General features: G+C 44.9%; 2 protein-coding genes and 1 long non-coding RNA gene across 10 annotated transcripts in view; 2 read left to right on the top strand and 1 right to left on the bottom strand.

Annotated features, from left to right (window-relative positions):
* LOC138758510 (interleukin-12 receptor subunit beta-2-like) overlaps positions 1-14,435 on the top strand; it is a 74,255-nt gene extending 59,820 nt beyond the window's left edge. For both annotated transcript variants that reach the window (XM_069927506.1, XM_069927507.1), the window contains 7 exons: positions 5,409-5,591; positions 7,096-7,197; positions 8,433-8,588; positions 9,510-9,647; positions 11,374-11,473; positions 12,012-12,099; positions 13,322-14,435. In XM_069927506.1, the coding sequence (XP_069783607.1) occupies positions 5,409-5,591; positions 7,096-7,197; positions 8,433-8,588; positions 9,510-9,647; positions 11,374-11,473; positions 12,012-12,099; positions 13,322-13,720 (1,166 nt within the window). In that variant the 3' untranslated portion in view covers positions 13,721-14,435. The remainder of the gene's footprint in view (positions 1-5,408; positions 5,592-7,095; positions 7,198-8,432; positions 8,589-9,509; positions 9,648-11,373; positions 11,474-12,011; positions 12,100-13,321) is intronic.
* LOC138758511 (uncharacterized) overlaps positions 1-25,171 on the bottom strand; it is an 83,176-nt gene extending 58,005 nt beyond the window's left edge. For 2 of the 4 annotated variants that reach the window (XR_011354309.1, XR_011354308.1), the window contains exons 1-2: positions 24,551-25,171; positions 24,035-24,156 (exon numbers count right to left, since the gene is read on the bottom strand). This is a non-coding gene — a long non-coding RNA (uncharacterized lncRNA). Of the gene's footprint in view, positions 1-13,874; positions 14,412-24,034; positions 24,157-24,550 lie in introns of those variants that run through there. The other 2 variants (XR_011354310.1, XR_011354312.1) reach the window with 2 other exon arrangements.
* Positions 25,172-25,249: 78 nt separating this feature from the next.
* LOC138758501 (transportin-2) overlaps positions 25,250-27,816 on the top strand; it is a 37,256-nt gene continuing 34,689 nt past the window's right edge. The window contains exon 1 of one of the 4 annotated variants that reach the window (XM_069927489.1): positions 25,250-25,356. The gene's annotated coding sequence lies outside the window, so the exon portion shown is untranslated. Of the gene's footprint in view, positions 25,357-26,990; positions 27,116-27,375; positions 27,466-27,816 lie in introns of those variants that run through there. The other 3 variants (XM_069927486.1, XM_069927487.1, XM_069927488.1) reach the window with 3 other exon arrangements.

Here is a 27,816-nt window from a genome sequence, read left to right as displayed (position 1 = left end):
CAGAGTCCATGAAGTGCTGGAAGGAATGAGCAGTGTTCTTGAGCCCGAACTGCATGCGCAGGAATTCGAACAGGCTAAAGGGAGTGATGATGGCCGTCTTGGGTATGTCCTCAGGGTGCACCAGGATCTGGTGATATCCGCGCACCAGGTCAACCTTGGAGAAGACCCTCTCACCATGCAGGTTGACTGTAATGTCCTGGATGTGAGGGATGGGGTAACTGTCAGGAATGGTTGCCTCATTGAGCCGTCAATAGTCTCTGCAGGGACGGCAGCTGCCGGAGGCTTTTGGGACCAGGTGGAGCAGCGAGACCCACGGGCTGTTGGACTGCCGAATGATCCCCAGCCACAATAGATGCAAAAACTCCTCCTTCGCAACCTGGAGTTTGTCAGGTGGGAGCCGGTGTGCCTTGGTGTGAACTGGCGGGCCCTGGGTGGGGATGTGCTGGAACACACCGTGGTGCGGTGAGGCAGTGGAGAACTGTGGCTTGAGGAGTGTCGGGAACTCGTCCAGGATCTGCTGGAACTCGTTTCTGGGTGTGGACTGTCTTGTCTCCATATGTCCGGATTGCCATTGCGTTGGCCGCACGGAGGGGAAGTCCACGAGGTCGGTTTCTGGATTCAATGGCCGTGGCCTGTGTGACGTTGATCTGGGCTCCAGTGTCAACGAGGAACCGCCAGCCACTGACTGAGTCCCACAGGTGGAGCAGGCTGAGTCCATTAACAACGGCCAGCCTGGTCGTTTCCCTGGAACAAGCAGGGCTGACGACACTTCCGTGCCTTGGCACCCCAGCGATGGTGGTAGAAACAGAGGCCTGAAGAGGATGCTGTGGCCTTGGTTATGCTCAGGTGCTCTACCGCAGCGCTAGGGGCGGGCTTGGTGTGGTCGTGCCCTGACCCCCCCACCCATTCCTTAATATCACATGTCAAATTGACAGAAGTCTGGCTTGTGATAATGGGGAATTCAGGAGGGAACCAAAATGGATCATTCACTTGGCAATTCTGGCTGAATGTGATTGCAAATGCTTCACTTGTTTTTATCACTTAGATTCTGGGCATGTTCTTGGGGGATTCTACTTCTTGATAGCTACATAATTAACCACAACCTGATCATCAGGACTGATGAGGCTTAATCTCATCCCTTGCTTTTGGGTTTGCTTAGCCCTGGTTATTGTTCAGTGTGTTATTGCAGTTCAGCATTTAAATTTGTGGGAGGAAGGTCATGTTTGGCCAATCTGATTGAATTTTTTGAAGAGGTGACTAGGAATGTGGATGAGGGTAGCGCAGTGGATGTTGTCTATATGGACTTCAGTAAGGCCTTCGATAAGGTACCACATGGAAGGTTAGTTAGGAAGGTGCAGTCTTTAGGTATAAATTTTAAGATAGTCAATTAGATTGAACATTGGCTGAAAGGGAGAGGCCAGAGAGTGGTAGTGGATAATTGTCTGTCAGGTTGGAGGCCGGTGACCAGTGGTGTGCCTCAAGGATCTGTATTGGGCCCATTGTTATTCGTTATATACATTAATGATCTAGATGATGGGGTGGTGAATTGGATTAGTAAATATGCAGACGATACTAAGATAGGTGGAATAGTGGATAATGAAGAAGGTTTTCAAGGATTGCAGAGGGATTTGGGCTGCTTAGAAAAGTGGGCTGAAAAATGGCAGATGGAATTTAATGCTGATAAGTGTGAGGTGCTTCATTTTGGTAAGAAGAATCAGAATAGGACATACGTGGTAAATGGGAGAGCATTGATGAATACAGAAGAGCAGAAAGATTTAGGAGTAACGGTACATCATTCCCTGAAGGTAGAAACTCACGTGAATAGGGTGGTGAAGAAGGCTTTTAGTATGCTGGCCTTTATCAATCATTGCATGGAATATAGGAGTTGGGAGGTGATGTTGAGATTGTATAAGACGTTGGTGCGGCCTAATTTGGAGTTCTGTGTGCAGTTCTGGTCGCCTAATTATAGGAAGGATATAAACAGAATGGAGAGAGTGCAGAGAAGGTTTACCAGAATGTTATCTGGGTTTAAGCATCTAGAGTATAGGGAGAGATTGGGCAGATTAGGTCTTTATTCTTTGGAGCGTAGAAGGTTGAGAGGGGATTTGATAGAAGTATTTAAGATTATGAAAGGGATAGACAGAGTGGATGTGGATAGACTATTTCCGTTAAGAGGAGGAAAGATTAAAACAAGAGGACATGAGTTAAGAATTAAGGGGCAGAGGTTTAGAGGTAACATGAGGGGGAACTTCTTTACTCAGAGAGTGGTAGCCGTGTGGAATCATCTTCCGGGAGAAATAGTGGCGGCGGAGTCAATTATATTATTTAAGAAAAGGTGGGACAGGTCTATGGATGAGAAGAAGATGGAGGGTTATGGGCATTGTGCAGGGAGGTGGGACTAGAAAGGGGTGTTTGGTTCGGTGCGGACTAGAAGGGCCTAATGGCCTGTTTCCATGCTGTAATTGTTATATTATGTTATGTTATACAGCACGGTAACAGGCCATTTCGGCCCATGAGTCCGTGTCACCCAATTTACACCCATTTAATATTCACCCCCAGTACGTTTCGAATGGTGGGAGGAAACTGGAGCCACCGGGGAAAGCCCATGCAGTCACAGGGAGAACAAGCTCCTTACAGACAGCACAGGATTCGGACCCCGGTCCTGATTGCTGTAAAGGTGTTGTGCCCTATATATGCAGCAGCGTCTCAAGTTTGATACCACATTTCTGAGTCACCCTACACTGCTCGCAAAATGTTCGTCTGCACTAAAAACAGAAAGATTTTTGGGAAGATGGCCTTCTGCACCCCTCCTTGAATCAGGATTGACTTGAGGCACATGATGGCCATGAGATTTCAGATTGTTTAGTTTTTTTTCCAAAAATAGATTTTTTTCACAATAAATTATTTACAAAAATGAAAAACATTCAGTTTTTCACACCTATAGTGTCAATCATATCAATACTCTAAATACACCATTACCAGCTCTGTGGCACCTTGTTGCTTCTTCCCCCCCTGTTGTTTGATGGACTTCCCCTTGGTCTAAGCCCCTCAATGTCTGCAACAGAAGGACTCTAGACTGTGCTTCCCCACACCTCCCTTAAGTTGGCTGAAGTAAACCACGGTTGAAGTAAAAACACAAAGCTGGAGAAACTCAGTAGGTCAAGCAGTGTCCTTTATGTAGCAAAGGTAAAAATACATCACCAACATTTCGGGCTTGAGCCCTTCATCAAGGTATGGAACATCAACAGGCGTTCGAACAAAAGAGTGGGGGAGGAGGGGTGGTCATAAAGGCAGGAGATGATAGGTGAAGAAGGGAGGGAGGAGACAATAGTGATCAAGGGGAGATCAAGAGGAGATCAAGGGGAGTCACGCAGTGTTGGGGATGAACCATGACAAGGACCCTTCTCCACACATTCTTTGTGAATCTGCCAACTGTCTCCATTCCACCACAGTCATCTTGAGGACAACATGGGTGGTGGATGATGCTCCAGTTGTACAGGAAGGATCTGACTGGAAGGTCTTCTCTTACCACCACCCAGACCAAGTCCTGGTGCTTGTTTGTCACATGTGCATATCTATTGCTGCTAGTAATCCGCAGTATCTCATCTCATGGATACCTAGCAATGAGTTGTCAGATTTGTTTTTGAGTCTATCCCATTTAATATGATCTTACTGCACACAAGAAGGTTCGTTGACTTCATTCATAGAAGAGTTTTATAAGAAGGGAATGGCTAAAAAATGTTGGCTTTGCAAATAATTCAGGATAATGTTACGGAGTCCAGAGGACCCCAAAAACCAGCAACAATAGATATGTACCACAACACAGGGTTACTTAAACAAAAGTAGTTTTTAATTATAATTGAACAAGAAAACAGAATTAAACTTTAACATTACGTAACCTACTTACTTAACCTACCTAACCAATTTAATCCCCTCTCTAACACTTAAGCGCTAACCTACTTACTTAACCTACTTCATTTACTTAATTTCCCCTTCCCCCCCCCCCCCAATACTTAAGTGCAGGTGTGTGTAATGTGTATTTAAGATTAGAGAAGTTCTTTGGATCACAGTCCAATCTCACTGGTTGCAGGCAATTCTTGTACTGTGCACAGAGGTTAGCATTAACAAAGTTCACCAAGCTTTGGTGTTTAACAGGCAAATGGTTACCACTCAGGAGGGTTCTTGCTGGTTTTCAGAGAGAGATTCCTTTTCCAGGACATCCGCAACTGATTCCTTCTCAATCAGTCTTGCTAACCAAAATTTCCCCCTTCAGGGTTCTCCAGATGATCCTCTTTCTTTCAGGTCACCTTTCAGTCTGCCAGTCTTCTTTGACCAGGCAGCCTTCCAAAGTTTGCCAGCTTGTCTCTCTGGAACTGATTTTTGTGACTCTCCTCTCTTTTTCACTCCCTCCCTCTCTGAGAGCAAAGCTGTTCTGTCTGTCTGGAAAGATCACATGCTCTCTCAGGCAAGCTGCTGTATGTTGCTACTTTGTTGCTCCTCTGCAAAAGTCCTGCAAAAACTCTGTATTTTAAAATGTGCAAGCTGCTCCAGCAATTTCTCCCAAACCACCTCTAAATACTCTGTCACAATACCAAAAAAAATTAAATGGCTACTATAATTTCTTTTTCTTTCTTTGGCTTGGCTTCGCGGACAAAGATTTATGGAGGGGGTAAAAAGTCCACGTCAGCTGCAGGCTCGTTTGTGGCTGACAAGTCCGATGCTGAACATTTAAATAGACTAGGTACATTACAACCCTGGCTACCTTCAGTACTCCCTCCTAACCTCCTTGAACATGAAGATGAGGAAAGATAGTAGTAGGGGGAATCAGGAGGTTTTCCTGCCCATATCTGACCAGATGTCATGAGACTTGATGAATTTTCAAGAAGAAAAGTAGATTTGCGTACGCCAATGCATGCACACAAGTTTTACTTATAAATGTGATACATCAAAAAGCGTATTTGTGCACACACATGAATTTCTTCGCAGAAGTGAAAATCAATATGCCATTACGTGCCTGATGTCACATAAAGGACTTTGTAAAATTTAAATTGCTGAATAATTTAAACAAAAATAAAATGTTAATTTAAATGCTAAAAGATTCACAAGGGAGGAATTCTGCTATTCTTACCTAATCTGGCCAGCAGGTGACTCTGGACCCACAGAAAATAGCTTGTAAGCCTATTAGTTCATGAGCAGTTGGGTGTAGGGAAAATGCTTGGCCTGGCTAGTGTCATATACAGCGATGAACATGAATTAAAGGACTAACTTCAAGTGACAGATTGATTTAAATATCAGAGGGCGAGCATCAGCATGGAACTAACTCAAGTTTATTTGCAAGAGCAAGGCGGTGGGAAGAGAATTCAAAACTAAACTCATTCTTGGTATTTGTTGTACATGTTTTTCCTTAGATCAACCACCAGTATTGAATATAACTGTCCACAACAGGAAAGAACAGGTTCACGTGTGCTGGGAGGCACCGGCCAAAAAAGTACTTGAGTTTGTGGTGGAATGGACCAATATGAATTTGCCAGAACAGCCATCAGAATGGAAGAAAATGCCAGCACTGAATGAATGCATAGCCCTGAGAAATGGTAGGTATAGGATTCAGCCTGAGCTATAAGATTGTTGTCGGGTTTATTCGTGGAGTACTGTGAAACAGAAATTACATCACCGGGATTGTAATCCAGAAACCTGAATTAATAATGTAAAGACCTAAATTCCTATCCTACTGTGGCAGTTATACGATTTAAGTTCAATAAACAATCAGGAATGTGTCTGCACCGGGCTCATGATCCTTTAGTCCTTTCCTATTTAAGCTTCCCTCAGATCTCCTTTCTCACCTTAAATCTTAGCCCATTGGTTCTCAACCTTCTGTTTTCCACTCACATATCGCTTTGTTAGAAAGGGATAAGGTGGTTTGTGGATGAGGAAAAAAATGGTTGCGAACCACTCCCTTAACCCTCTAGTTCTAGACTCCCTTTCTCTGGATAAAAGACTGTGATCATCTATGCACAACTCATCACTTTATAAACTCTATCATGTTACCCCACAGCCTCCTGCATTCCAGTGAGAATAAACAAAGCCTATCTGATCATTCCCTGTAAATACAGCCTCCATTTCTATAACATTTTCAAGTATGGTCCTCAGTGGGTCCAACTGAAGCTTTCCAGAAAATAAAGTCATCAGGCATACTTGACTTTGACTTGTTGGAGTGAAACATGAATGTCCGCAGACGCTGTGATTGTAGACAGAACACATAGAAATGCTGAGGAACTCAGCCAGTCTCGCAGCATCCATAGAAAATAAAGATATATTACTGATTTTTCGGGCCTGAGGTATGTGAAAAAACAGGTATCTAAATTAAAGTAAGATTGAGAAGGGAGGAATACAGACCAACAGACAAAAGGTGTCAATTGGATATAAGAGGAAAGGTGAGAATTGATTATGGCTCTGTGAAAGGAGAGAGAAAAAGGAAAGAGAGAGAGAGAGCGTGCTAGAGAAAAGGAGACGGGGGAAGAAGATGGGGAAGGGGTTTCTAACAGAAACCGGAGAAGTGGATGTTAATGCCATTCGGCCGGTAGGTCCCCAGACGGAAGATGAGGTTTTGTTCCTCCAATATCCAGGATAGGCCACATCTTACAGAAGCATACTCCTGAATATAAGTAATTATGTCCATGATTCTGCAAGATCATTGTAGAAAAACTACCGTTCTTAAGTAGTCTGACATATTAAATGCCAATAAAGCAGGGGCAATTAGCTATGAGCTAGAAAAGCTGACTTTGTACATGATACACTAATTTTGAAAAAAATATTTAACTCCCAATAGGAGAGTTTGCACAGGTAACGTAGTTGGAAGTTTATTGTGTATCTAGCCTCTGCTGTACTTAAACTGAAAGTTTTTACAGACTTATACTATGTCTTATCAAGTTGTTAAAAATATCATGCTCTAAAACTAAACATTAATAACTCTAGTTCCACTGTGTACTTTAGCTATCAATAATAGGTGTGTTGAGTTTGTATAAATTCATTCCTGACTTAGTTTGGAAGCAGCTCGAGATAGTTCCAGACATCATGACAGTCTTGCTTTCTCTACAGGTGTTCTGCAACCGCTGATTCCATACAAAGTCTCAGTGTATACTCGATATCAGAATGGCCTGGGTGGACCAGTGTTCACCATATACTACGCAAAAGAAGGAGGTAGTATAATATCATGTAGTTGTTATTTAGTATAATATCATGTAGTTGTTATTGTGGGTCTAATTGAGGGAGAACTTTTAGCAGTCACCTCTACAAGCTACCATGAGAAACTGAACATGGTGAGACTCCATATTTAAAAAAGAAGGCAGAGTATTAACTGAATAGAAATCTTTAAGATTGGGAAGGAAAACTTTATTAAATGTAGAGAATGTTTCCTCCACCAAAAGAGCTCTCCAATTAATCCAGTAAAGAATTCAGGAGAAACTCACTTAGAGGCTGAGAAGTTTGCTGCAGGTTTTGCCCTCTTGCTGCCATAGGGAAAATAGGTTTTCTGTAGACCTTCAATCAAAACCTGAGGGAGAAGAAAAAAATGGTGCCCTAACAAAGTGAGATGAATAAAGTTAGGAAGAAGCTTGTATAGATCACAGCCAATGCAATGAGTTGTTGAGCAGAACTGACGGTTTCTCTGTAGGAAACATTAAGAGATTCTTACAGCAACTCTATGCATTCATAGCTATAGAACACTGCTTTGTACTGAGAGGAGCTTTTGTATTTTGCAATATAGAAAGGGCATTAAAGGCTAGAATGGTAAATTATGGTCATTAAAATTGACCTGAGGTCTGGATTAAATAAAAATGTTTACGTCTCAATAAGTATTGATAGAATGATGGAGGAAACCCTTTGCCTCTGGCTGGAGAATTACCAATGCCATGATATTAGTAGAGCAATTCTGAGTTAAGAGTATGGGATGCCTTCACCCAGAATTAAACCTATTGTTAGACTCCTAATTTGTAATTTCTAGTTCTGGAATATTTGAGCCTGGAGTCCAACTATTGTAACAGATTTTGTTCATGGTTACCATAGCAGTTGGTACAATGTTATTACAGCACCAGCGACCCAGGTTCGAATCTGGCGATGTTTGTTAAGAGTTTGTATATATGTTCTTCCCATGTCTGTGTGGGTTTCCTCTGGGTGCTCCAGTTTCCTCCCATCCTTCAAAACCTACAGGTGCTGTAGGTTAATTACTGTATTTGGGAAGCACAGGCTCATGGGATGAAAGGGGCTGTTACCGTGATGGTGTCTAAATTTAAAATTTATATATAAATTTAATATAGGTCCTATTTGGCACTGGCTGGTGCCTCTCCTCCTTTGTTGGTTGTGTATGCCTTTAAAGCATTCAGATGAAAACATAAAATTCATTGTTCTCCAAGTTTTTTCTTTCTTTTTTTGTGTAGTGCCACTCACAGGTCCTCAGGTCTCAGTATACAACATTTCCCAGACTTCAGCCACATTGCTGTGGGCAGCTATTCCTCTGAGCCTTCGCCAGGGTTTTATTCTTTACTACACCCTATATTGGCTAAAGCAAGCACAGGAAGACAGCAAACAGAAAGGTAAGAGAAATAATCCAGGATTATACAGATTGTGCTTCCACTGACCCACGTTAATAATAATTCCACTTGAATCAGAATCAATTGTCATGAACATGTCACAAAATCCATTGCTTTGTTCCAGCATCATAGTGCATTTATATGAACCTCTACAAAATAAATAATGATAGTGCAAGAAAAATCTGATGGCAGAGGGCAACAAGATGTCCTTGTGGTGCTGAGTGCTCGTCTTCAGGCTCCTGTACCTTTTTCCTGATGGTAGCAAGGTGAAGAGAGCCTGGCCTGATTGGTGGGGGGGTCTTTGAAGAAAGAGGCGCTTTCTTAAGACACCGCTTCTTGTAGATTGTCCTTGGTAGAACGAAGACTGGTGCCCGTGATGTCACAGGCCAAGTTAACAACCCGCTGGAGTTTTTTCTTGTCCTGGGCATTGGCACCTCCATCCCAGACAGATATGCAATCAGCTAGAATGCTTTCCATGATCCACCTGACTCTGACTTCCACTGTCCTAGATTTAGCAATGTTTATCCTGGTTCTGAGAGGCATCGTGTTTTCCAATGAGTCCATGATAGTTAGTCATTCCTGGCTTCATCTTACAACTGCTGGCCATATCTGCACGATAACAGTAAATAAATTTTTCCATTGTTCCATCAGGGACATGATCTATTCTCTGCTTCTCCAGCAGTGCGGACGAATATACCTGAAGGAGGTATATTTGCAGGAGAAATTCACTTGCAGTGTCCCTAATTATTAAGTAACCTTTTTCTTCACCCTTAAGCCTGACAAGATTTTGATCATGAAGCTGTAGAGATTGTGAACTTTAGACATTGGTGAAAACAATTATGCTAATTAATGAAACACATGGACATAAAAGTGTGAGAAAATGGGTGAACTCAATGTTCCTAAAATTTGTATTCTTTCTCATAGTTCTCAATATAAGCTCTGCACTACACAACTTCACATTATTGAACTTGGAGCCTGCCACTACGTACGAGATCTGGATGACTGCTTCCACTAACGGAGGAGAGGGCATTCCTGGACCAACTCTCAAGCTGAATACAAGAGGTAGTGTTGGAGGTTAGATGTTTGGGAAGGAAATTCAGACCTCTTCTGGATTTAATTTTTTTAAATGAAGAACTGTAGATAAGCTAAACTGAGTGCTCAAATGCTAATTATGATGACCTAGTGACTGAAGAAGATCCCAATGGCCCGTTACTATCAAAGGGTAAAACTCCTGAAGAAAAATGATATCCAGGTGGGTCTTAACCAAGCTACGGATCAGATGATGGAGTTCAAAGAAAATTTGATGCAAGAAATGCCACTGGAATTTATTCAGTATCTTAAATCGGATTCTGATCCTGAAATATTTAATCATATTTTTCACAAGCTTTGAAATGAATCTATATTTTATCTTGGATAGCAGCAATTTTTTTGTACACTAATCTCCGATGATAATGGAAAAAGGGATAAATTAAATTCACTTTGGTTAAAATTAATTGAAAATGAATGAGGAATTTTTATTTAAATACCACACAGTAACAGGCATTTTGGTCCACGAATACCAACTCCTTACAGGATTCAAACCCAAGTCCTGATTGCCGGCGCTGTAAAGATGTTGTGCTAACCGCTATGCCGTCCATGCCATGTTTAAACCATCCTCAGGAACAGAGCATAACTATAATAGTTCACTTTGACAGTACTGCCCCTCCAATAGTGCTGTACTCCCTCAATAGTATCCCTCCAGCAGTTCTGTGATCTCTTGGTTCTGCTGTAAGGATTTAACTTTTCCAAAATGTCATGGGTTACCTAAAGGTTAAAGGAATAGGTCAATTGAATCTATTCACAAACATACAATGGGTACTGTAATTGTCCATTATAATAATACAATTCCATCATGGTCCTTCAAATTTGTTTTGGTGTCAGCCTTGGACAATTTTTTTAAATGTACTTTTCAATTTTTTTTAAAAATGGACATGCAGCACAGCTTTGACAGTTAGACATACCCATCCACACACTGGGAGAACGTACAAACTCCTTACAGAAAGCACAAGATTTGAACCCAGGTCCTGATTGCTGGTACTCCAACCATGGTTTCTAATTTTCAAGTTACTTGGGGTGTTAAGACAAAGCTAGCATGAAAGATTCACCTCCAGGTGCTCTTGGCTTACTGTCTGCCTTTTGCCATAAGGTTATAAAGTAGCTTATTTCAAAGCATTGGCAAATATTTCAACCATTCATGTTCTCAGCTAATTAATAAACAATCATAAATGAACAAGCATTTTCAATGATACCTTGATGAAGGCACAAACCTAAAACTTTGGTTATGTACTTTATCTTTGCTAAATGAAGTACACTGTTTGACCTGCTGAGTTTCTCCAGTGTTATGTTTTATTACTAACAACTATGAACTAATTCATAACATTACTTCCATTATAATATTATACTCATAACTGAACGGCTTCTCCAATTGTGCAAGTGAATAACTCTGTATAAGCCTTTTGACAGTACAATGCCTACACTGTCTATCATCACAGCCTGGGCAAGAGTTCAGAAGACCATCTATCCTGTGTTTCTGGGGTTGTCTGGGAATTATAGGCTCAATTTATGGAATGGAGCCCCTGAATTTCTAATTGAGGAGAAAATTATGCCATTGAGAAAATTAGAGAACAAACAAAGAAAGAATATTGGTGGCAATATGTATGTTTAGTTGTCCAGAGTCATCAGGGTAATGGCCTCATAATGGGAAAGCCTTGATTTTTCTGTTCTAACACTACCTCTCTGATATATTTAGCTTCACGTGTTGAGATCTGGAAGCAAATTGTACTGATAGTCGTGACCATGGCAGCTTTTTTTCTTTGTATCTTCTTTGGAAAATGCTGTTTTCATCAAAGGTGAGTCAATCTCCTCCAAATTCATGGAAATATATCAAAGAAATTAATGTGCAGTTATATGTGTTTGTATTTGTGGAATTTTGTATATTTAAACCTGTGTGTATCAGGCAATTCAACCTATACATAACACCTGCCAATATATCTGACAACTGCATGGATGTAAACAAGTGTAGGCGTTTGATTTAATGATGTAAGAATGATGAGATATTCGCTGTGTGGAGACAGGCATGCACCCAGTCACAACTGGTACAATTCCAAAAATGCCTAATAAATAGATTTGGTTGTAATTCTAATTCTAGAACTTTTGTTAGGGTTTCAAAGACACCTTTCAGAAATTATCAGTTTTGAATATGTGAGTTAAAGTGGCTACCTCAACTTTGCACCTATCACAAGTAGGTTTACATTGGGAAAAAAAATACTATAGCAGAGATTTGATAGATGAATGTATGAACTAAGATTCAGGTAACACTTGAGTGTTTGTGGGGCTGAATGGCCTCCATTTGTTTTGATGCTGCCAATCTGCTGTTTGCTTTTGCAGAATAAAAAGACTTAGCCCCTTCCTTATACCCCAATGGTGTCGCCAGAGAATCCCAGATCCTGAAATCATCCGTACTCTGCTCCAGCAGGTGAGAACTTCACAGTGTTTTAATCACATTTCCTTTGATAGTTCAGGGAGAAAGAAGACAGAGGGAAGAAGGGGGGTGGGAGGGGGTGGGGGGGGTTAAATGGAAACTGAAGAAGTCTATGTTAATGCCATCCAGTTGGAGGGTGACCAGTCATAAGATGAGGTGTTGATCCTCCGATTTGCGTCTCATTGGATGTGGTCTCAGTATGGCGGTGCACAAGATCATGCACAGACATGTCATCAAGGGATTAGGATGGGGAATTGAAATGGGTGGCTACTGGGAGATCCAAGCTAGTGTGGCAGACAGAGCTGAGGTGCTCAACAATGCAATCTTCCAGTCTGCGCCCAGTTTTTCTGATGTAGAGGTGACCACAATGGGAATACCAGGTATAGTAGTTGCTTCACTTGGAAGGACTATTTGGGGCCTCAAATGGTGCAGCACCTTCTGTGGACATAGGGATAGGTGCCAAGAAAACAAAGGGATGAGAGGACGACGGATTCAAAGAGGGAGCGATCCCAGTGGAAGGTGGAGAGGGAAGGAGAAGGGAAGAAAGACTGGAGTGAGGTTGATGGGATGGTAGGTTTTCACCTTGTATCCTTGGACAAGGGGATTGTCCGTTCTCCACATATCTCTGTGGGTTTCGTCAGGGTGTTCCGGATTCCTCCCACCCTTCAAAACATACAGGGGTTGTAAATGGGCTGGAAGGGCCTGTTACACTATTGTATATCTAAAAAAAGATACAATCTTAAACTCAAAGCCAATGATAGTGTTACTCTTCATCTGCTTTATTATTAAATTTTTTAATTTTTCACACCATAAACCACATTGACCAAGATACATACATTTTCCTTTTCAAATATATACAGTGTCATTTTCTCCCCCCCTCCTCCCATCCCACCCTCCCTACCTCCCCCCCCATCCATTTAAAGTACAAAATCTAAGATACATTAAACCACTCAAACAATGTTGTCACTCAATAAAAATAAACAAGAAATTCCACTGAGTCAATTCTTTTCATTTCCTTCTCCTTTCGTTAATTTAGGTGGTGAATGTCCCCGGTAGGTTTTCTCTATTGTGTTTCATGTATGGCTCCCATATTTGTTCAAATATTTCAATATTATTTCTTAAACTATATTTATTTTTTCCAATGGAATACATTTATTCATTTCTATATACCATTGTTGTATTCTCAAATTATCTTCCACTCTTCATCTGCTTTCAGAATTCCATCACCCTAGAACATTTTGGAATGATTGAGAATGATCCAGAAATTGTTAATGTAGAAGAGATGATACCTGAGACTTTAAGTCAGGATCCTCTGGCAACCAGCAACAGCCCTGTACTGGCAAAAGCTGAGAGCTCAAATACTAAAGACCTGCTTCAGCCAAGCAAGCCAATTCAGGATACAGATAGCTCTCAAAAGACTTCAATTCATCTGTATAATCAACTTCATGAGCAGCCAATTAGCACAAAGCCACCAGAAAGAACATGCTTCATCTTTGACTATGAGAAACACTTCATCCCATCAGAAGAAGATATAATTAATGATGAATGGCAACTCGATAGAAAAGAGCAATGGCTGGGACAAGAGGAATACGAACTTTCAAAATGTCTGGAATAACTAAAATACATCCCAGTTAGCACAGAATCTTATTCCAAGCATTGTGCATTGCTGTTGGCATTCCTAAAGGGATAACTTCAATAAATCTCATCCAAGAAAGCAAATTTGACTCAAAAAGGAAGCCATGGTAACCTTTTAGAGTTAAACAACTCACATTCAGATTTCAGATGTAGATTTGTTAGCTTCCTCAGTGAGATTCCATGATACTGCTCCTTCTTTTGACACAGTACTTGGTTGCACACATGCCGTAGCTTATTTTACATTAGTTTCCAATACTAAAGTATTCATTAAGTCAATGTTACTGTCTGTTGTTCCTCACCCAATCCATTTGCTAATTCTGGGATCCCAAGGTCTTGAATGTTTCGAATTCAGTCAGTTTTTACAGTTTAATGTGATAAAGCTAGATAAGATTACAAATCAGTCCTTTTATAAACTTAATGTTCTGCCAATAGTTCCTTACTATTTTTGTAAGACCATTATTAACTCAGGAATATCATTAAAATACTTTGATGCCAAACATGTCTTCTGCAGGAAGCTCCTTCTTGCAAAGATGGATATTGTCAAGTTAAGTCAAGTTTATTGTCATCTGATTGGACAAGTCTTCTTTGGCTTGGCTTCGCGGACGAAGATTTATGGAGGGGGTAAGAAGTCCACGTCAGCTGCAGGCTTGTTTGTGGCTGACAAGTCCGATGCGGGACAGGCAGACACGATTGCAGCGGTTGCAAGGGAAAATTGGTTGGTTGGGGTTGGGTGTTGGGTTTTTCCTCCTTTGCCTTTTGTCAGTGAGGTGGGCTCTGCGGTCTTCTTCAAAGGAGGTTGCTGCCCGCCAAACTGTGAGGCGCCAAGATGCACGGTTTGAGGCGTTATCAGCCCACTGGCGGTGGTCAATGTGGCAGGCACCAAGAGATTTCTTTAGGCAGTCCTTGTACCTTTTCTTTGGTGCACCTCTGTCACGGTGGCCAGTGGAGAGCTCGCCATATAACACGATCTTGGGAAGGCGATGGTCCTCCATTCTGGAGACGTGACCCATCCAGCGCAGCTGGATCTTCAGCAGCGTGGACTCGATGCTGTCGACCTCTGCCATCTCGAGTACTTCGACGTTAGGGGTGTAAGCGCTCCAATGGATGTTGAGGATGGAGCGGAGACAACGCTGGTGGAAGCGTTCTAGGAGCCGTAGGTGGTGCCGGTAGAGGACCCATGATTCGGAGCCGAACAGGAGTGTGGGTATGACAACGGCTCTGTATACGCTTATCTTTGTGAGGTTTTTCAGTTGGTTGTTTTTCCAGACTCTTTTGTGTAGTCTTCCAAAGGCGCTATTTGCCTTGGCGAGTCTGTTGTCTATCTCATTGTCGATCCTTGCATCTGATGAAATGGTGCAGCCGAGATAGGTAAACTGGTTGACCGTTTTGAGTTTTGTGTGCCCGATGGAGATGTGGGGGGGCTGGTAGTCATGGTGGGGAGCTGGCTGATGGAGGACCTCAGTTTTCTTCAGGCTGACTTCCAGGCCAAACATTTTGGCAGTTTCCACAAAGCAGGACGTCAAGCGCTGAAGAGCTGGCTCTGAATGGGCAACTAAAGCGGCATCATCTGCAAAGAGTAGTTCACGGACAAGTTTCTCTTGTGTCTTGGTGTGAGCTTGCAGGCGCCTCAGATTGAAGAGACTGCCATCTGTGCGGTACCGGATATAAACAGCGTCTTCATTGTTGGGGTCTTTCATGGCTTGGTTCAGCATCATGCTGAAGAAGATTGAAAAGAGGGTTGGTGCGAGAACACAGCCTTGCTTCACGCCATTGTTAATGGAGAAGGGTTCAGAGAGCTCATTGCTGTATCTGACCCGACCTTGTTGGTTTTCGTGCAGTTGGATAATCATGTTGAGGAACTTTGGGGGACATCCGATGCGCTCTAGTATTTGCCAAAGCCCTTTCCTGCTCACGGTGTCGAAGGCTTTGGTGAGGTCAACAAAGGTGATGTAGAGTCTTTTGTTTTGTTCTCTGCACTTTTCTTGGAGCTGTCTGAGGGCAAAGACCATGCCAGTGGTTCCTCTGTTTGCGCGAAAGCCGCACTGTGATTCTGGGAGAATATTCTCGGCGACACTAGGTATTATTCTATTTAGTAGAATCCTAGCGAAGATTTTGCCTGCAATGGAGAGCAACGTGATTCCCCTGTAGTTTGAGCAGTCTGATTTCTCGCCTTTGTTTTTGTACAGGGTGATGATGGTGGCATCACGAAGATCCTGAGGCAGTTTACCTTGGTCCCAACAAAGCTTGAAAAACTCATGCAGTTTGGCATGCAGAGTTTTGCCGCCAGCCTTCCAGACTTCTGGGGGGATTCCATCCATACCTGCTGCTTTGCCACTTTTCAGTTGTTCGATTGCCTTATATGTCTCATCCAGGGTGGGAACCTCATCCAGCTCTAGCCTTAGGGGCTGTTGAGGGAGCTGGAGCAGGGCGGAATCTTGGACTGAGCGGTTGGCACTGAAAAGAAATTGGAAGTGTTCTGACCATCGGTTGAGGATGGAGATCTTGTCGCTGAGGAGGACTTTGCCGTCTGAGCTGCGCAGCGGGCTTTGGACTTGGGGTGAGGGGCCGTACACAGCCTTTAGAGCCTCGTAGAAACACCTGAAGTCGCCAATGTCCGCACTGAGCTGGGTTCGTTTGGCGAGTCTAGTCCACCACTCATTTTGGATCTCCCGGAGTTTGCGCTGAAGATGGCTGCATGCGCGACGGAAGGCTTGTTTCTTCTCTGGACAGGACGGCTTTGTAAGGTGAGCCTGGTGGGCAGCTCGCTTCTTTGCCAGCAGCTCCTGGATTTCCTGGCTGTAGGAGAGCAGCAGCGGCCTCGGCCCCGGTCCGGGCGAAGGGTAGACGGCAGCGGCCCCGATACGGGCAGGAGCAAGGGGGAGACGGCGGCCCCGGCCTCGGTCGAGTGAGGCAGGCGGAGGCCCCGGTCCGGACAGGGAGTGGGAGGCGGCGGCCCCAGTCCGGGCACAGGGAGAGCAGCAGCGGCCCCGGCCCCGGTCCGGGCGAAGGGTAGACGGCGGCGGCCCCGATCCGAGCAGGAGCAAGGGGGAGACGGCGGCCCCGGCCTCGGTCGAGTGGGGCAGGCGAAGGCCCCGATCCGGGCAGAGTGTGGGAGGCCTCGGCCCCGGTCCGGGCAGTATGGACCGACCTAGGAGGGGAGGCAGGCCCCTCCAGCCCGGGTAAGAAACCTGCATAGGAGAAGGCCACTCCGATATAAAACCTACGACCCAAGGACCTCGCTGCCACGTCCCAGCTTGCTTGGCCACGGCACACGAACCATGGGTGTAAAGGGTGGGGCCAGTACTGTGCGCACTGCACTCCACCTAAAAGCTCCTTTGCGCAGGCCCGAGGACAGGTCCACGTCCTCCCCCTCCACGTCCTCCCCCTCAAAAGATGCTCACAAACTCAAGCTAGCATGCTGGAACATCAGAACCATGCTAGACAAGGCTGACAGCCACCGACCTGAACGTCGGTCTGCCTTCATTGCACATGAACTCCTCAGACTTGACATCGACATAGCCGCTCTCAGTGAAGTCCGCCTGGCAGATGTAGGCAGCCTCCAAGAACGCGGCGCGGGCTACACACTCTACTGGTCTGGCAAGCCTTCGGATGAACGACGCCTATCTGGTGTAGGCTTCATGGTCAAGAGCTTCATTGCCTCCAAACTCGAAAACCTTCCGACAGGCCTCTCGGACCGAATCATGTCCATGCGACTCCCACTTCAAAACAAGCGTCACATCACCCTCATCAGTGTCTATGCTCCAACCCTCCAGGCGGAACCAGCAGAAAAGAACAAGTTCTACACCGACCTGCGCAACCTCATCCAACGTACCCCTACAGCCGACAAGGTTGTCATCCTGGGCGACTTCAACGCTCGTGTCGGCAAAGACTCAGAAACCTGGCCAGGAATCCTGGGCAAGCATGGCGTCGGCAAGTGCAACGACAATGGGCGCCTCCTGTTGGAGCTCTGCGCAGAACAGCGACTTGTCATTACAAACACCCTTTTTCAGCAGAGGGACAGCCTTAAGACCACCTGGATGCATCCCCGATCCAAACACTGGCACCTCCTGGACTACATCCTGGTGCGAGAAAGTGACAAACAAGATGTGCTCCACACCAGGGTCATGCCTAGCGCGGAATGCCACACTGACCACTGGCTGGTTCGCTGCAAGCTCAACCTTCACTTCAAGCCAAAGCCCAGGAACAATAAAGCCCCCAGAAAGAGGTTCAATGTTGGAAACCTGCAGTCAGACGAAGCGAGAGGAAACTTCCAGGCAAACCTCAAAGCAAAGCTCGACGATGCAACCCGCCTCACGGACCCGTCCCCTGAAACCCTCTGGGATCAGTTGAAGACTACCATACTGCAATCCACTGAAGAGGTACTGGGCTTCTCCTCCAGGAAAAACAAGGACTGGTTTGATTGGACAAGTACAACCCAATGAAATAGCGTTCTCACAGACACACAACCAGACGTAACACACATACAATACAAGCAATACACATGAAACCATAAATATGGTTTCATGAATATGAGAGTCTTGGAGAGTCAGTGTGAGGCATTCCTTTGGTCATTCAGCGTTCTCCCTGCCTGTGGGAAGAAGCTGTTCCTCAGCCTGGTGGAAAGATGCTGTGTGCAGGATGATACAGGCCTCAACAATTTTGTTCGCCCTCTTCAGAGTTATCTGAAACGGGGGGAGGTGTAGACACTCTCTGCTACTCTTTCAGTCCTGTGGATTGACCTCAAATCCACTTCTCTGCAGCAACCATATCACCCTGTGATGCAGCCAGCCAGGACGTATTGCCAATGCACACTGCCAATAAAATGGAGCTCTGGATATTCACACAACTGAGATCCATTCATTGGCTATCCACATTAATACAGTATATTGCCCATGCATGGGCTGGGTCTACACATAACTACGTTCACTCATTAATTATAAACGTGTTCCCACAGTGCCTGCCCTCATACATACAGGTCCCTGGTGGGGGTGAGTGTACATACTGTCTGTCTAAGATCTGCCAGTGCAGTGTGTAGTCCATGTATGAGCTGTCTGCAGACATAGTCAGTGAGGCTGCCACTATCTGTGGCCCATAACCAAACTGCCTCTGCACATATCATCTATACAAGTACTGCCCTCACACGTGAACTACGTTTCATATAGGGGCTGCCCACATGTAGACACACACTTCATTCTGCTCACACTTACATTGCTCATCTGTGCTACATGTTTAGGTTTAAGTTTATTTGGCACATTGTCTGTGAAACAGTGAGAAATCTTCCAAAAGCTACCGAACAGCATTTAATGGATTTGCGTTAATCTTTAGTTATAAAATATATATTTCTTAGTAAAGTTAGTTTGTGGGCTGGATATAGGGTCACACAGGCCACAGCACAGTTCCAGATACAACATTGCACTAAGAGAGAGAGAGTTCATTTTCAGAGTCAGTGTCTGGAAAAATAGTACAGCTGAAGTTTCTAACACTATACAAAGTGGAAGGACAAATGCACAATTACAAAGTACAGGTCGAGTACCCCCAAGATGCTCCAAAATCCAAAACTTTTTGAGCGTCCACAGGCTCTGATGCTCTGTGGGGCCAATTTGTTAACAACCATTGTCAGATCTGCGTTACTCACTGTGATGACTTTGAAGGAAACATTTTTAAAAACCATCCAGCAGAATTTCTGGTGTTTGGTACTGCATTGATCTTCTTTTGTAAGCAGAGATCAAGTTTTGTTTGGTAAATACAAAACATTATTTTCATGTGAAATCTGAAATTCATCTCCACCTAAAATGCCAGGTTTGAGTATAATATGACCAGAAACATGATTGTGTCGAAAAAAAAATACAGTGTTCTGTAAGCTTTTGATCAAAGGTGGAGACTGAAACACATCATTCCAAAATTCAAAAAAAAACACCCAAATCTGAAACACTTCTGTTCCATGCATTTTGGATAAGATGTACTCAATCTGTACAGAGTTACAATAAAGAAAATCAATTAGAACAAAGCATAAGATCACTGTTATGGAGTTTATCCAGGAGCCTGATGGCAGGGGAGTTCATACTTTTGGGCCTTCTCCCGACAGAAGAGAAAGTGACCAGAGCATATTAGGCCCTTCAAAATGCTGGCTGCCTTTCCCAGGTAGCAGTAGATGCAGATGGATACGATCTATACTTAGGCTACTTGTCCACAAATATGCTGTGAATACTTAGCAATGTCGGTAGCATTCCCACACAGGGTACCATCTATTTGCGCAAATGCTGGCCACCTAATGTTCTACCTACATGTATAGTTCAGTTTGGCTCAGTTCATAGCACTCTTACTATGTTGGATACTTTGGCCAACTTTGGCCAATTAAACACATGCTGCCTCTCCCCCATCAGAACTCTAATCAACAGACTAAATCAGAAACTTATTTAAGGACTCTTGCACGTTATTTATTACAGAATATAGATGCCATATAAGTGAATTTGCCGTTTGCTTGAGCATGCATTGTGCAAGATTGGCAAACTACTCGCCGGGGGATGGGGCGCCAGTTATTTACCTATTTACTTTCCGCGATTTTTTTTGTTGTTTGAGGCTGCCGGTTGCTTGAATTCAGGATAACGGGTATTTTACTGTATTTTTTTTCTGTAATTGCCCAGTCAGTTTGTTTAGATTTCTTTCTGTACTTTTCTCTCTTTTGTATTCCAATATTTTCTTGTGTACAGTTTACATTACTGATAAATAGAATTTCTGCTTTGCCCACAGGAATCTCAGATTAATGTGACACTGTGAGTGGAAGAAACACGCTGAGTCGAGTTGAGTTTCAAACTAATTTACTGATTCAAACTCGTGCGCTTAAAATGCCCATGCTGGTCCCAGCACTCCTGTGGGGTGGAAGTGACTCCAACTTCCTGTCAGTTATTTTGCCACACACTGAGAGCTTCTGAGTATGTCTCTGACTGTGGACTTGACCACGACTGCTGGCGCCGGTTCGCCTGCCACATGGGTAAGCCGCCACAAGACTCCCCCTCAGAATCGGTGATAGGAGGCACTGAAACCATACTCCGTACACTGTCTGCTTTACATGACCACCCTTGCCTCTTGACTGATGGGACCATGACTGTGTGCTCAATGTCCAGGTGTGTCGACTTGAAGTACTCTGTGGTAAATGTCTTCTCCCAACCACTCACATTCGAAACACATTGCCCCGTTATGATGTACCACTTTGAAGGGTCCTTCATTCGGCTGTTTGAAAAGATGAGGGCTCCATGCAGGTTGGCCATTAAGTCCTGGATGTGCAAGACTGGGTACCTATCACTTCGTTCAGCCTCTTGTAGCCCCCACATGGCCTCCATCCTCCTGTGGACGTGGGCACCATATGGAGCGGAGAGGACCACAGGCTGTCTGAACGCTGCATGATGCCCATCTCCTCCATCTTGTTAAACTCCTCCCTCGCTAGTGAGAGCTTATCTAGTGGTAACCTGTGTGCTCGGGCATGCACGGGGTGTCCCTAAATGGGAATATGGTGCATCACACCTTGTTTGGGGGGCTGTCGAGGAAAACTGTGGCGTGATGATGATGGATGGGAACTCCGGCAATACCCTGGCGAATTCGTTGTCTGAACACGTGACTGAATCCAAGTGTGGAGCCGAAAATCTGCCCTTGCTAAGGGGAAAGGTTTGAAATGTCTTTGGATTGACTAGTTATTGTCTCTTCAGGTCCAACAGTAAACAGTATGTGTAGAGGAAGTCTGCACCCAACAATGGTTGTGACACCGCAGCCAGTGTAAACATCCATGTGAATCAGCTTGAACCGAATTGCAAAGGGATAGTGTAGTAGGTGCTGCTGTTGGCTGCCGTGAGTTCTGGCCCGGCACTTCTGGTCTTGGTGCCTTGGCTTGAGGGGAGCAAGGACACTGATTTCTGATCCTGTGTCTACTAGAAACCTGCGCCTGGAGACATACAGGAGGCTATCCTGCTGGCCAGCTTCCGTGGGCATTAGCAATGGCTGGAACAAGCATGGCAGTCAGCATAGGTGGGCCCCAGATCCCCACCTCTGATGGTAGAAACATCAAGACTTGGAGCTGTTGTCGTCTTTTGGTGTGGGCATTGCTGACTTTGCTGCTGGAACGCGGGGTGGCTGGGCCTTCGGTCGTGACTCAGCACTAATTCCAATGCTTGTTCCACTGTCTCTTTTTTCACGCTATCAGATATCTGTGTGCGCAGCCACCTTCCGCGGGTCAGAGAAATCCTCATTTGCTAGAAGGAGGCGGATGTCCTAGTAGGAGGCAGATGTCCTCCAGCATCTGCTCCAAAAAGATCTGTTCAAAGAGTAGATATGGCTTATGGCCATCTGCGAGTGCCAGCACGTCACTCACTAGGGCTGACGGTGCGCGGTCACCTCGTCCATATGCAGCAACCATGCGGCCCGTTCGTGTCGTGAGAGGCCGACAGTGCCGACCAACAAGGCCTTGAGTGCCTCATATGTGCTGGCTTCTGGGAGCTGCTGCAGGAAGTCCATTTTTCAGCTTGTTGTCCCTGGGTCAAGTACCGCTACCACATAGTATAACCTAGTTTCATCGGAGACAATTTTCCTGACCCAGAATTGGGCCTCTGTTTGTTGAAACCAGGTAAAGGGCTGAGTGGTCCAGAAAGTTGGCAATTAAAATGAAACTGAATTTTAAAAAGTTAGTTTGCTTGTGTTGTCCATGTTGCTGGAGTTGTTTGTGTTGAGTCTAAATGCCGTTGGATTGTCAAGGCCTCCAATGTGGCTATCGGCTACTGTGAGTGGAAGAAACACACTGAGGCAAGTGGAGTTTCAAACTAACTAATTTACTGATTCAAACTCATGCACTTAAAAGGCCCATGTTGGTCCCAATGGTCTCAGTGTTTGTGCGGGGCAGAAGTGACGTAAACTTCCTGTTCGTTGTTTTGCCCCGCACTGAGAGCTCCCAAGTATGTCCCTGACCGTGGACTCGACCGCAACTGCTGATGCCATTCACCTGCTGTGTAATGAATGTACTCTGACAATAAATTGGAATTTTAATAATCTAGTTAAACACTTAAACTGCAAACCCAAGAGAAGTAATGCTCTACCAAATATGCGTCTCAGTTTGTAGGTGAATGTAATCAATCCCATGGCAAAATTTGAAGTGGAACTCTGGCCTTTATTAATCTTTCATCCCACAATGTGTCCCTTTTTTCATCTCATCAATATCCATCTCATCAATATCCATGCATCCTGACAATTATGATGACATTTAAGTTTAAGTTAACTAATTGCTATTGCAAATGAACTGGTTGCAAAGGTTTTGGACCAGAATTCCAATTTATTGTCAGAGTACATAAAGTAATGGCAGCACTGCTGCTGGTGCAGAACCATGGAGAGTGCAAAGATACAGCACTCCCATGGGGTCCAACGCTCAGTCCGACTGCAGTCAGCTCCATACAAGCTTTGAACAGTCCGTTAAAGGAGCTGACGGTAGTTTTATTTAAAATCCCGTGACCTCGGGGTCTGTGCCCAAGATGGCAGTGCCTATGATTGGCAGTAGTCACAAGGGGTTGCAGACTTCAGGGAAACAGAGGACTTGTGCGAGGCACCAGAAAACAGGGATCATCTGAGATGATCCACGGATGGTGACTCCGGCAGCGGACCAATGTGGGGTTGCGTGGCTGAAGGACCACACAGGCAGCAGGCTTTTGGTGACTCCAAATGAGTTACTCACACAGGCAGCGGACTGCTGTAGACTGGCTTGATACTGACAGAAGGGGTATCCTATCGGAACTGTGATGAAAGAGGTGCTGAGAGTGCTGAAGGGGTTCTTTTTATATCAGAGATTTGGATCTAGAGTTTGGATTGTCGATGGTTTGTGCTGGACTCTGATGTGTACATGAGCTATGGGAGTGCTGGAGGTGAATCCATAGGCATTTGTTGAGTGCTGGAGGTAATTCTCTTTTGTTCCTCTCTTCCTATTGATGGGGAATGTAATATGACACTGTTTTCATTACATGGCAATAAATTGAGTCTTGATCTTGACATCATATACAGCTTTGAGATTCTTTTTCCTGCGGGCAAGACAGAGTTAGTGCAAAAAGAAATGGCTCAATGTTCACATGTAAACAAATAAAAATATGTTAAAAAAAATGACTGTGCAATACAGAGAGAAAAAAAAAACAATAAAGTGCAAAAGTAAGAGTCCTTAATAAGTTCTTGATTGTGTTTGTTGAAGTGTCGCAATACACACTAACTTCTCTTCACAAACTGTACCATTTCTGTTCAGCAGTTTATTGACACCACTGAGCATTCTTACCTACTCCGATCAATGGTTTTGACCCTGATCACTTGTACTTTCTTTGATCAATTAGCCATCATTGCCTAGTTCCAAGGAAATACTTATTGCTGTTTTGCCCAGTAGCAAGTATCCACAGCCGTCTGCATGAGAATGAGAAAGAGACAGGGACAGAGAGAGAAAGAAAGGTGAATCCATACAACTACTGTCATATTTTAAGTCTACTCCAACCCTACAAAACCGTGAAGTGCAACATGGCATTGAAAATTTATTTTTTGCATTCGCACTTGGACTTCTTCCCTGCTGATTCTGCTGCAGTCAGATTTCACCAGATCATTGCTGTATCGGGGAACTGGAATGGTTCAATGCTGGATGACTATTGTTGGACACTGACATACGAGGCATCAGATACTGAGTACAAAAAAATCACCGTCAAAACATTTTTCAGTCAGCCGAACCAATGTAGTATGTCAGCATCATTCTGCTATTAAACAGACTAAATTAAATAAAAGTTAATTCAATGTTTCACTAACTTACCATGAGATACAGCAAATATGACGTTATCTTTGTGTTCAACTTGAAGTTGCTCAATTTTTCAAGGAAAATTGTTGACTAGTGTAATTATGGAGGATGTTGAATTCTCTCAGAGCTTTCACAATTTCAGTGACTCCATTGGCCTCAACCCCAATGGGTTCTAAAGCTTAAATGTGGGAACCACAAATTCTGTGACTGATGCAGCCGGTCAGCCGACGGAAAGACCTGCTGAGTTCCTCCGGCATGACAATCACAGCACACTTTTCCGCCACGCATCTGCAGAAAGTTGCCAGGGTTTCCTGCGCCGTGCCAAACCTCCGCAAACTCCCGAGGAAGTCGATGCGCTGGTGTGCTTTCTTCACAATGCCTTCGGTGTGTTGGGTCCAGGAAAGATCCTCCGAGATAGTGACTCCCAAGAGCCTAAATTTGCTCACCCTCTCTGCCTCTGATCCCTCAATCCATCCCTTCTTCTTCCTCCCTGAACACTCATGCCTACCTCATTCCATCATCCAAAGCTGACTGTTGCTATAAAATATTTCTCTCTCTCTCTCTGCAATTGGATTAAAACAAAATAACTTTGCAAAACTCTCTCACTGTGGACCTCCAGCCGAACGCCCAGGCATCTCGATGTATCCTAGCAACAGAGGCCGGTGGGAAAGGGCGCCTTTCCCGACAGAGCATGCGCGGAGCGCAGCGCCTGCTGGGTGGAACGGTGTGTCAGTCACGTGTGAGAAGCGGCCACCGGGATTGGCGGCAGAGAATTTAAACGGGGTGCAGGGCACCGGCGCGAGCGGCCCGGAGAGAAGGAGGCAAGTACCGGAGAAGGGAAAAAAAAGGGGGTTTGGGGGAGGGGAAAGGAAGGGAGACAGCGGATGAGGCGGAGACCGGGGGGAGGGAGGTGGTCAGAGGGCTGATGGATCCGATCCTGGCCGTGGGAAGGCCAATGGGGGAAACTGGCGGGGTTGGGATAAATAGGCCCGAGGAGGAAGGTCGCTGGGAACGAGGGAGGGCGGACAGAGTAGGGACTGTCGGGGCGATGGTAAAGCCGTGATGTTTGCGGGTTCACGAGAGGAAAGCATTGGGTGGAAGATCCCCCGAGCTGGAGGGGGACCCTCTGGGTGGGTGGGGTGCCCAAGAGGCGAGGAGGTTGGAAGGGGTCTCGGGGGATGGAAGTTGAAGGGGGTCCCGGGGGGGGGGAGAGTTGAGGGGGAGGTGGGGGTCCCTGGAGGGAAGGGATGGGGGTCCCTGGAGGGGAGGGATGGGGGTCCCTGGAGGGGAGGGATGGGGGTCCCTGGAGGGGAGGGATGGGGTGTGGGTAGAATAGGTGTCGGGGGGGTGTGGAGGGGATCGGGGGGGGGAGGCGGGTGGAGTGGAGGGGGACCCCGAGGGGCGTTGAAGTGTTCAGGCTCTGATTGTAGTAAAAACACAATACTGGAGAAACTACTTTATTCAGCAAAGACAAAGATACATACATAAGAACCACTTTTTGTTTGGGGGTCTGCCTGCATTTTGCTCATACCATGATGAAGGGCTCAAGCCCGGAACATTGATTATATCTTTGCTATCTCCATAAATGTACACTTTTTTTCTGCTAAATTTCCCCTATCTTTTAACTTCAAGTACTGTATCTGCAGACTTTCATGTTGTACTATTGTGAGTACTTAGATGTTTATTACTTTTTCTATCATGTGGTCATTTAATTTCTGCAATGAGCAAGATTTTCAGTCTATCGGTAGATTGTATATGACAATAAAATCTCATCTCACCCCAATAATGTGTGGGAATAGTTTCCCAGAAATAGAAACACAAGGCTGGAGAAACTCAACAGGACAATCAGTGTACTTCATATTCAGGCAGACACTTGCCTACATTTTGCTTATACCTTGATGAAGGGCTCAAACCGAAAGATATTTCTTTATCCTTGCTATATAAATTGTGCTGTTTGACCTGCTTAGTTTCTCAAGCATTTTTTTTTAAACCAGGAGCAGGCGATGGATCAGTGAGTGAGAGAAGGGGGATCAGAGAAAGAGATCCTGGGCCAATCTACAGTCCAGCAACATGGGTCTGGAAGATGGGGGGGGGGGGGGGTGAAGGGAATCAGGGTGAGGATACGTGGGGGCTGAGTTTCTGTAAGCGGAACTTGCGGCATCGAGGCGCCGCCGAGCAACTGCAGGTTTTAGGCCTCGGGCCGTTGTATTCCGCTTCCCACCCATAGGAGGAGCCTCCCGCACCCGAGTGGGCGGCTGCTTCGACCCGAGATCGACGGCCCCGGTTTGCATTGGCGACGGTCTGCCCTTGCGTGCTGATTTCTTAAGCTACACACGGACATTGCTTCCTGTTCCAGCTCCGGGTGGAGGGGATTGCTGGCGGGGAGAATGAGCACCAAGGTGTAGATGTTGGTGCACAAACCCTTGGCCTTTTCGGAGGGGGGGGGGGGGTGTTAAACTGGAAAGGCTGCAGACGCAGGCGTGGAGCGCAATACACAAGTGCTGGGGGGAGTTCAGCAGGTCACGCAGCGCCTATAGGAAGTAAAAGGGGAGCCAACGTTGCGGGCCTAGGCCCTTCGAGGTATGATGATCTGTTGTGGTTAATACTTTGTGGGAGCATTGTGGAAATTTGGTTTGGAATATACATTTAATATCTACATGCAGCACTAAATTTCAGAACTACGTAATTGCCTTTTTTTTAATTTAGGCTAGTCTTAGTTAAAAGCATCTTTCACTGCCTCTGTCCATAACCTGTGGTGTGCATCTTATGGGTTGAGAAATAAAAAATGTCCATTAATGTGTAGATTCCGGCTTTGTATTTACTCTGGAGAGGTCGGAGGAAATGCAGATGCTGCCGACTTTGCTGAGTTCCAGCAGTTTGTTTTGTTTTGATCCACCAGACCTGCAATGTATTTTGAAATCCCTCCTGAGGTGAGTGTGCCTTTTGAGTAAGAGTGAATCCATTGTCAGCAGTTACACTGGAAAGAGATATAAGTGCCAAAAGACTAGCAGGTTCAGGAACAGCCGCTACCCCTCCACCTTCAGACTCCACACCGAACTCAATCGGACTCATTTAAGAACTCTTTTGCATTTTATTCATTTTTTTCCTCTCTGTATTGCAGTTTGTTTACATTTCTTTGTGTACATGTGTACTTTATGTACAATTTTTTTTGCACCTCCAATAAATAAAATTTTTTAATTTTTCAAAAAATTTAGACATACAGCAGTCCCTTCTGCCCAATTTGCATGCCATTAATCTACACCCCCCCCCCCAGTACATTT

This window comes from Narcine bancroftii, chromosome 3 (assembly GCF_036971445.1).
Source record: "Narcine bancroftii isolate sNarBan1 chromosome 3, sNarBan1.hap1, whole genome shotgun sequence".
Taxonomy (NCBI): domain Eukaryota; kingdom Metazoa; phylum Chordata; class Chondrichthyes; order Torpediniformes; family Narcinidae; genus Narcine; species Narcine bancroftii.
Note: the sequence above shows the minus strand (reverse complement) of the source record. Positions and strands in the feature narration are given on the sequence as shown.